Genomic DNA, 9971 nt, shown 5'->3' with positions numbered 1-9971 from the left:
GTTAGGGGGTTAAATTAACCCCATCCATGTTATGGTATTTTTTTTTTTCCTTCTTGTCTCTTTCCTTTCTATCACTCCACTTTATTTCAGTGCTATCTGACATAACTAGTTTGACTGGATTTTGTTATACGGATATTTCGTAATGTTGGGTTTATGCCTCACATTATACTTTTGAAATGGTACTGGTTTGTTATTATCATTGCTTCCTAATTTTTGTAATGTCCTATTTTTCTTGTATTCCTTTTTTTTTCTTTAAAAAATAAAAATGTTTCAATAAAAATGTATATTCAAAATCAAAGTAAATACCTAGTGAGTCTGAAGTTCAGGAAAATAATAGTTAAGCAACACGTCTGGATTACAGAAACTTCATCATCTAATGGCTTTAAAAAAAATAAAAAACATAATACCATATTTTTTCAGAGATTTTGTTGTTTTGTTGCAGGAACAGTGTTTATCTACAAAGAGTAAAGTCTATTTTATATCATGAAGCACACTGTGCTCCCTACCTCCTATCCAATCACTTGTGCCAAGTATCAACTATTATCTTTAGCTGTTTTACTTGGCACAAACAGTTGGATTTGAGGTGTAGAGTGCAGTATATTTACATGTGTTTTGTTTATTGTGAGCCTAGCTGTACTAAACATACCTGCTGCTGGTAACTCTGTGTAAATACATATTATGGGTTAAAGTCTGGCAGCTACATGTTCATTTGCAGACACTCAAAGCCAACCACTTCAAAATGAACCAACCAAAAATCCATGATTTTCCCTTGTAAATGTGAGGTAGTTTTTCTTGGCCACTAATATACAGAATTGTAAATGGCACGCAGAAATCAAGAATATTAAATATAATTTTGGATTTTTTCTCCATTCAACATTTCCATTCACTTCCTATCCTATAGACATCTTTTCAAAGTACGGTAAATTCCCCTCTTTTACAGCTCCTATTCCTCTTAAGTAGCTGAGCTGTCTTAGAACAAGTGCCCCAAATTTAGGATTTTTCCTTTATTCCTAATCTAGTAAAATTTTAAGTTTTAGGGCTTATTGACATGGGCTGTAGTGAATTTTAGTAACCGATTAATAACCACATGCCACAGCTTCTTCAATTATGTTGTCTCTTGTCCTGGAAGTTGACAGGCGTTTGTTTAGGCAGTGAGTTAAATGGATAATGTGAGATCTACCCTGAATGCCTGTCATTGTCTGTTACTACATTGGTGTAGATCGGATGCTGGGAAGTGGTGCAAATGCCCTGTGACTACTGCCAAACTGACCATGTGAACAAACCCCCTACAGTAGTAAAGTAAGCTCATAGTTCTCTGTTAAAGGTAAAATCTATATACGCATTCTTACTATATGATGACTAGTTATCAAAAATCTGCTTACGCCTTGCTTTTAGGACTTTGTGTTTTTAGAAAAGAGAAGAACATCATGGCCTTGGCTAATCATAGCCTGTGATTTATTAAGTAAGGCCGCAGGATAAATGCTTCTAGGCTGAATGTCAGACTTCTCCTTCAGTGTGCCCTGAGCACGTGTTAACTGATTGTGAGAATCTCCATGCATGAATAAAGAAACTTTGCTTCACTGAACACAAGAGACTCCTGATGCTTCGTGAATAAGGCTATTGCCTTCCACATCTCCCCAGAGGGTTTTAGGTGGTTGCTCCGCCCGACTGCTTTGAATACCCCACCCAGCTCTACTCGGCAGCTCCCATCCTGTGCATGGATCTCAGTGAGGCTGCTCTGTGCTCTGTGTCATCCGTTCAGAGGATTATTGCTGCGATGAGAGGTGAGCACACACAGTTCAGCCTTCATGTGAAAGCTTGGTCTGGCCACTCAGTCTCGAGAGCTATGTGAATCTCGCTTGTGTATCGTCCCCCTGGAGTGGCGATCCGGGAGTTGCTTAAAGTCACTGGGCTGGGAACCCACTGAATTTAATGTACACTAGACACGTCATCATTGCTGATTTGGCACATCGCCTTTATTCTGCATTAGCTGCGGCTAGTGCAGATGGGTAATTTTTAAAACCTTGCCCAGTGTGTTATGCACTGTGCACATATTATTTACATATTTTTAAGTTTGTCATTGGTGTGGTATTTGTTGCCACTTTTGATGGAGGGTGCTATTCCCTTATGGGCTAGCCCTGAAGTCTTGGAGAGTGCTTTGGTCTAACAGCCAGGCGCTCTCCCTCAGTGGGAGCGTCTCTTCGGGAGAGCTCCCAGCTTAGTATCTGTTGGGACCTGCTTAGGCGGCCCCAGAGAGAAAAGGCCCCCGCCTTGCTTCGGTTAGAGGGGTAAGTAAGTCTATTCCAGCTTCGGCTGGATGGGCTCAGTACCCAGCCCTCGTCTGGAGCCTTGCTTCGGAGGGTCTGGGGATATTGGGTGGCCCAAAAAAACACCACACAAAAAAAACGTTCACTGGGGTACTATTTGTGATCCCTTTAGAGGAATCTTTAGAGGAGGGATCACAAATAGTACCCCAGTGAACGTTTTTTTGTGGGGTGTTTTTGCACTTTCACTTTTTTACCGAGCACGGGGTTTGTATTAGCACGATCGCGAGATTCAATAAAAAAAAACAGGCAGCCCCACCCCCATCTCATAACACGAGCTCGGATTTCTATTTAAAAAAAATCTGCCTGTGAAATGTATCCACTGCTAGAGCTGTGTGTGAAATCTGCATGTCATTCTGTATCCTCACAGCTCTCTTCTGTGTACAAACCTCAATATCTCCTAATATGTATGTCACAATGACCTGTAATTTTTAGGGTGCACAGGGGACCCTCATAGATACTAGGTACTACAAGTTCAGCCCCCCAGCTTTAAAGAATTTCAAGATATGGGGGTCACAAATCTAAAAAGTTATGAAAATTGAACTTTGGGGTTGCTGTTTCAAAGGAAAGTGCAACTAGGAGTCCTAAATTGAAAACGTAAATTGGGGACCCCCGGGGCCATTAACATAGCAAGGAGCATTGGGATGGGGCTCCTAAATATATACCTACCTGTCACAAACCTATACCTATGAAACTACTGTCTACTTCTCTTCTTTGAAGCCCAATTTCTCTGAGGTGGGGGGTACAAAACTGAAAATATAGGTGCAAGTGTTGGGCACATTCTCCCCTTACAATCTCATTACTACAGCATCATTAAAACATAAAACACTCTGCCCATTAAAATGGGTTTCCCTGCCCTGTTACACGTTCCTGTCCACTTATCTAACATTCTGAACTTCAATTGGGGAATGGGGAGGTGTAAGAAACCAAAAATATAGGTACAAGTGGGGAACATCTGTGACTAACATCCCCTAAAACTTCATCACTATGGCATCATTAGAAAATGAACTCTACCCACTAAATTTTATTGAGGTTGAGGTACTGGAAGGTTACAGTCATGTGTAACAAGGAAGTGCATTTTGATGGACAGTTTTTTTTTAATGTTGTCATGGTGATGAAAGGTGATAGCCAAACGTGTCTCCCACTTCCACCTATATTTTTGTTTCTCTGCGCCTCTTAATTCTGGAGAAATTGGCGTTTGAGGTAAGATGCAGACAGATATGTGTAACAGAGCAGGCAGCACATTTTGCTAGGTAGAGATTTATGTTCTCATAATGCCATACTAATTACAATAATTTTAGCCACAAGTTTCCAAACCTAGGGGCCCAGCACTTATGGCCTGTTACCAATCCTAGGTGCCTAGCAGTTGCCAGAAGTCACTCAGAAGGGGTAAATGTTTTTTGCTGCTAATATGAGCTAAGCCTACCTTGGCCCACTGTGTATTTGTAGATTTTTTCAAACTGTACCCCACAAAAAAAGACAAGCAGCAAATGTAGAAAAACAAAAAAAATGCTTTTTCAAAATGCTTATAGTTTGACTCAGACAAGCACAGAATGTCTGTAAATGCTCAGTATTTTGCTGTTGCTATGAATGTTGCTATGTAGACAGGAACCTTTTTATAAAAAAAAAGTCATACAATATTCAGCTACATGATCCAAGTCTTATGATACAAAATCAAAACAGCAAAGTCAATTATTACCAATCAGAAATAAAAAAGTTTACTGTTCAAGCTTTCCTGGATTTCCCTGAAATCTCAAAAACACTTTTATAAAACAAAACACAACGTAAATTTTTCTGATGTTTCATATTTTTGAGCAATCACTGGTCTTTGTGATCCCTGCACCTCAATATTTGACTAGAAGCAAACTGTAGCAGAAATGTGAAAAACATTTTTCTTTTTAGTTCTGTGCAATGTTTTATAGGGAAAAGGTACCTGGAACAAAGACTCAAACACAGCGTGAATAAACATGCAGATATTTACCTGCTGTCTGTGCCCCCATTAGAGAAAGTTTTGTTTTCAGTCTAGAGAAGAGTGTCAGAATAAAAAAGAAAAGAAATTTGCTGTACAGGGAAGATTAAAGCGTTTTCCAGTATAAGTGGAGTCTTCAATACAAGAGTTGGATCTTACAATACAAGACAGTGGAGTCCTCCAGAACAAGGTCGTGAAATATTCTGGTAGACAGTAGAGCTTTCTAGAACAGGACAGTAGAGTCTTCCAGCACAAGGCAACAGAGCAGCATTTTTCAACTTTTTTAACATGGGAAACCCTTGAAACAACTTTCAGGTCCCATGGAACTGCTGACAATTTTTATGATATGCCCAAGTCAAAATCCACTGTTATAGATACCCAAATAGATAACTGGTGTCAGTGGTAAATGCTCTGAGGGACACAAAGTACTCATTGTTTAAGGAGCCCCTAGCACAGGCATGGGCAAGCTATGGCCCATTAGGCTTTTTATCTGGCCCGTTGAACTCTCTCTCTCCTTCAGCGGCTCCCCTGAAGTAGATCCGCAACCTGCGGCTCTGGCCACCCCGAGCGAGGTCAGGAGATGGACCAAGCTGGGGAGCTGCACCGACCAGAGCCGCAGACCATGTTCCCTGTACAAATCCCGGGCTCAGGGAAGTGGGCGGAACAACCCACCCACTCTCCCATTGCAGACTCAGATCTGCGATGGGAGAGTGGGCGGGGTTATGTCATCATGACGTCACATTCAGTGACACCTGTCTCTGCGCTCCATTCACCTGATCCTGGCCCGGCCCCCCAACCAAATTTTAAAACCCATTGTGGCCTCACAGCCAAAAAGTTTGCTCACCCCTGCCCTAGCATAAAATGTTCAAAATGTTCAAACTAGTCCTAAGATTTACCTGAGATCCAACAATTATTACAATGTCAGCATATTCATTATAACAGGTATGACAATTTAATTATTTGCAAACTTTCAAATAAGCTAAAGCTCAAAAACCTCATCAACACATACGTAATTCAATAGTAGTTATGTTCATTTTCTGCAAATACCTTGTAACACAAGAGCTTATGTACATAGCTATATACTCCAATCACTGTGTATGGCTTGATCCAACAAAAGTTTTGGCTGGGTATAGTATGTGTAATATGCTTTGTGCCAGCAGCCCATCCCTACTGCAGAAAATCACTGGTAAATGAGGAAAACTGCTAATGGCCTTTCTTCCTGTTAAATACTTGAAAGAAAGGGCAGACATGAAGACACGTGTGGTTCAACGTCAAACATTAATAGGATTTGCATGATTTTTTGGGGACACACTACACACAGCACAGTCAAGCATTGTAGTAGCATTATGGTTGCATTGTTTTAGTGCATTACTGTGTGCCTCAAATTAAATGGCACTGTAAAGTGGTATGCATTATATAATCCAGTCATAAAATGAGGGCTATGGTGTGGAGAATGTAGTATTCAACAACATTCTCTCTGAATAAATTGGAACTAAAGTCACAGCTAGGTGTTTATTGCAAAAAGGCTTCTGCAATAACTGTTCTTACGTGCCTGATTGTTGCCCACCCAGCTGTCAAATTATTATTAGTGTTTATTGCCAGGGACAGCCGGCATTTACAGCTTTCTTGTGCATGCCAGGAATACATGAACTCCAGGAATAGAAGAAGATGGAAGCACCCTACACCAGAATGGAGACAGGTGAATATAGCGGGTTTAGTACCACTTTAAACCTGAAGAGCAGTTAGTCACATGAATTTAACAGATAACACATGAATTATCTCCATTTTTCCTGGATTTTTATTTTTTTCATTCATTATAATAAGTTATATAAAGTCCTGAATCATGTAGCATAATTCACATTTATGTGGTATGGTTAAGAGCTCTATAAATGATGCTCTAAATAGGATTTGTATGAAACAGTTTTGAGAAACTGCATCTTTAATTCTGCCAATCACAGGTACAAAGATAATTTTTGTATATAGTTCCAAGGGTGCTTATCAATGTACTTAAAAGAAAAAAACCTTTGCATAAAAATGATAGTTTGATAGTCTAACATTGCAAAGGTATTAAGTCCAGTACTGGTGCTAAAATAAGATAAAGTAATTATCTCTTGAAATTGAGTATTATAAATATATCAGGTCATCAAAAATCCTAATACAAGCCGTGTTTTTTATCATAAACTTTGAACACAAGGACATTGACATGTTATATTGTTCCACATGGATCACGGAAAAAAAAAATGAGAGAGGTTGCCAACCTATGATTTCAAAGATATGCTTAAGCCAAAACCTTTACTATATCTTTTCCTATTGGGAAAGATTTCTTTGCATTGGAGAAAATCCCAAAACATGTTCCCTACAAAGCTAAAAACCTATATAGTTCATACAGCCCTAAAAAAAATAGTTTCCTTTGCATTACCTTTGTTAAAATGTGATCTGATCAATTTCCAATACAGAAATGTCCCACTATTTAAAATCAGACATCTGATGGCTAATGCCATTTACTCAACTCCTAACGGCAAGACTACTGTTCTAGATGATGCCATCATAGACCCACAGATATGTATACAGAGTTACACAGATGATTTGGAGCCCTATCCTTTAGTATAAGTGGACCAGTTATCTGACTCTATACAACCATGTGAATTACAGTCTTTATGTTTTGCAAACACATTTAGCCTACCAATACTGTAAAACTATTGGAAGGCCAAACTTTAATAGATGCCCAATATAAACTTCTGTCTGGTATTGACATAAAACATTACACCAGGTACATAAGGACATAAAAGCCACACAAAGCCTGGTTGCTTGTGGATTTGCTATGGTAAATTTAAAGAAGTATATTAAGAAAAAAAATACTCATGTAAAAAACCTCAAACAGATAATGTAATTGTCTGTCATCTGTTCCACATACTAGATCTAGGGCAGTGATATATCTTATAGGAAGAACATTGGTTTTAGTGTGACCACTCTACAATAATATTTTGCAGATAATTACAGATCATAATCATTCTTTGTGGCAGATTGTTTTATGATGACTAAAAGATTGAAATGAATAGTACTTAGTGCACAATTGGGTTGCCCTTACATGTAAAGTGAGAAGGATTGTGTCCCACTAAATTGACAGACCCAAGTAGCAGTCTGATTACTCTATTCTGTGTTCCATCAGGACATGGTCCTCCTAAATCTAGTATATACAATAAAAATCATATATATAAAATTTGGAGTCTTCATGTCTAAGAAGCGGACTGCATTCCACGAAACTTGTTACAGACATAATAAAGCTCTCAAAGACTGGAAATGATACACTTTCATCAGTGAAGCTGGGTGATCCAGCAAACCTGGAATAGATTGCTTCAAAGTTATATGCTATTTGCTAAAAAATTTTGAAGTTTTGAATCCTGGACCAGATCCCATTCCATGTTTGCTGGATCGCCAGCGTAACTGATGAAAGTGTATCCTCTCCAGCTTTGGAGAGTTTTATTAAATCAGGCCTATTGCATAGTTACCAAGATATTACAGGTCTTGGAAAAGAAGTATGTTTTAGCTGCTCGGGTTGAACAAAATTATTTTTAGCGGATATCTTGTACAGCTTGAATACTAATATATTTGATGACTTTCGTACACAATCATTATGTTATGTGTAAAAGTTTTGCCTTCAATAATAGCTCAATAATCATTTCTATGATATTTTAAAGATGTTTTGATCAATAATTGTTTAGGGAAATACTCAGAATATAGGACCACCCCACCCCATCTGCTTTAGGAAAACAGTGCAATCATCACTGTGTACATGACCACAGATCCCACTGATGATCAGTTAGGTTTGCAGAAGCATGTGAGGGTCCTTATCCTTTAGATCCATAAAATAAAAGGGAATTAGGGTTTTAACCAAGATCAGGTAAGTAGAATATTAGCAACTTTAGTTTATATTTACAGATATAAGTCATTAAAACTGTCAAAACACTTTTGTTTAGCACTTAGCTTATTACATACTTAGTACCAAGAAGCAATACAAAACAAAATCTATAATAAAAAAAGATGCACCGGAAGAATTAAAGAGGAGTAGAAAAAGTGGGAAATTAAGCAAAGCAAATTATTGTTATGGTGGTTATCAATGGACAGTTATCTTCTCTAGAACAATTGGGGAGACACCTGCCCACCCTTTGGACCTGCTATGGTCCTCACTTTACACTGACACACATGTGCTAATTCCTAGAAAAATGAAGGAAATGCTGAAATTGATAGAATATTTCCCAACAAGTCTACCTGTTCAAAATATCACCTTCCAAAGCCTGGGGTGCTCTTTACCACTTTTTATTATATCAGAATATTTGCAATGTTCAAAACCTGAATCATCACTTTCTTTTGTTAACTTTTGATAGGCAAGCTGTCTTAAACTATCCATGATTGGATATAATATAAAATTAAGCTAGACATGATTGTACTTGATTTAAAGTTAAATGATTTTTAATTAAGGTAAAATTTAAAAAGCTCATGATATTCATTTAAACTTTGAAGATGTTTGATGGTTTCCAAAGCAATGGATTCTAGGTAAGCCTTCTCCAATCATTCTATGACCCGTATGAGCGATCTCTTGTAATCGCCCTGTACTACAAAAAATTGCTGATACCAGTAGCTGTTCACTCAACAAGTCTACATATTTATTTTTGCTGATGTCTATTTCTATTACTTGTGACTGTTTTTGTACCTAGAATTGAGCTTGTCATTTGGTTTTGCCTGTTTCCATCAATGGTAAATTTAAATGTATATTGTCTATATATTATGCTAGAACACATTCATACTTATCACCCCAGCATAATGTAAGTAGCACAATAACCATAGCAGAGATATTAGTCGGGTCTCACACAGTGCCCCATGGAATCTACCTTTCCTCTTGGTGAGGATTTCCACCACGGACACCGAGGGGCGATCAGAAAACACCTCGCAGTGATTGACCATGGCATCTTTCACAGTGTTGAAGTCATTGAGGATAACAATGAGACGTGTGCCAATGAACAAGCTGTAGATCTTGCCATACATTTTTACCATATTGGTGAGAATAATGTGTGGATAGAGTAAGGCTCCAGTTTTGTTGCCCCCATTTGATGCCTTCCTAAATGTGGTATCGCTTGTTTCATATTCCAGGAGCTGCAGAAGCCAATTGGGCATCAGCAAAAAGAAAAAGTTACCCAGGAAGGGCAGAGGAGTGGGGCCAGGTATGTTGTTCTTGGTAATAACCTGAAAATAGGCCCACAGAGAAGTCATCAGCTTGTATAGCACCAAGAACAGGAAGGTGCAAGGGAGAAGCATTGTCCAGGACACATTGAGTGGCAGCCAAGTGGATATGTACTCCTTCCAGAACATGCTCCCTGTCAATGCATACATGCTCATACTGCAGCCACCATGCACAGTCTGCCAGGAATGCCTCAGCTGCACTCACACTTATACTCTTCTGTTTAATGTTATCACATGAAAGGGCGCAGCCCAGCATCCCTCTAGACGTGCAAGCTCCATACTCCCCCTTCTGGCCTAAGGTTGCTACTTCAGCTGTAATGTCTACAATGCACATCAATTGTTGGCTTTGCAGCAATTTCACATAATGATTACTTTATAAACTTTTTACTGCTGCCTTCTATATATAAACTGCTATGCTTTAAACTAAGTTATAATTCAAA

At 38.7% G+C, this 9971-nt stretch overlaps 1 protein-coding gene across 1 annotated transcript in view; it reads right to left on the bottom strand.

The window, feature by feature from the left end:
- Positions 1–9737, bottom strand: part of CYP2U1 (cytochrome P450 family 2 subfamily U member 1) — a 21130-nt gene extending 11393 nt beyond the window's left edge. Inside the window, exon 1 of the mRNA XM_072405686.1 lies at positions 9183–9737. Coding sequence (XP_072261787.1) covers positions 9183–9687 — 505 coding nt within the window. The 5' untranslated portion in view covers positions 9688–9737. The remainder of the gene's footprint in view (positions 1–9182) is intronic.
- Positions 9738–9971: the final 234 nt, after the last annotated feature.

The sequence above is a fragment of the Pyxicephalus adspersus genome, chromosome 3, assembly GCF_032062135.1.
Source record: "Pyxicephalus adspersus chromosome 3, UCB_Pads_2.0, whole genome shotgun sequence".
NCBI lineage: Eukaryota > Metazoa > Chordata > Amphibia > Anura > Pyxicephalidae > Pyxicephalus > Pyxicephalus adspersus.
This window is presented reverse-complemented; position numbering and strand designations above follow the sequence as displayed.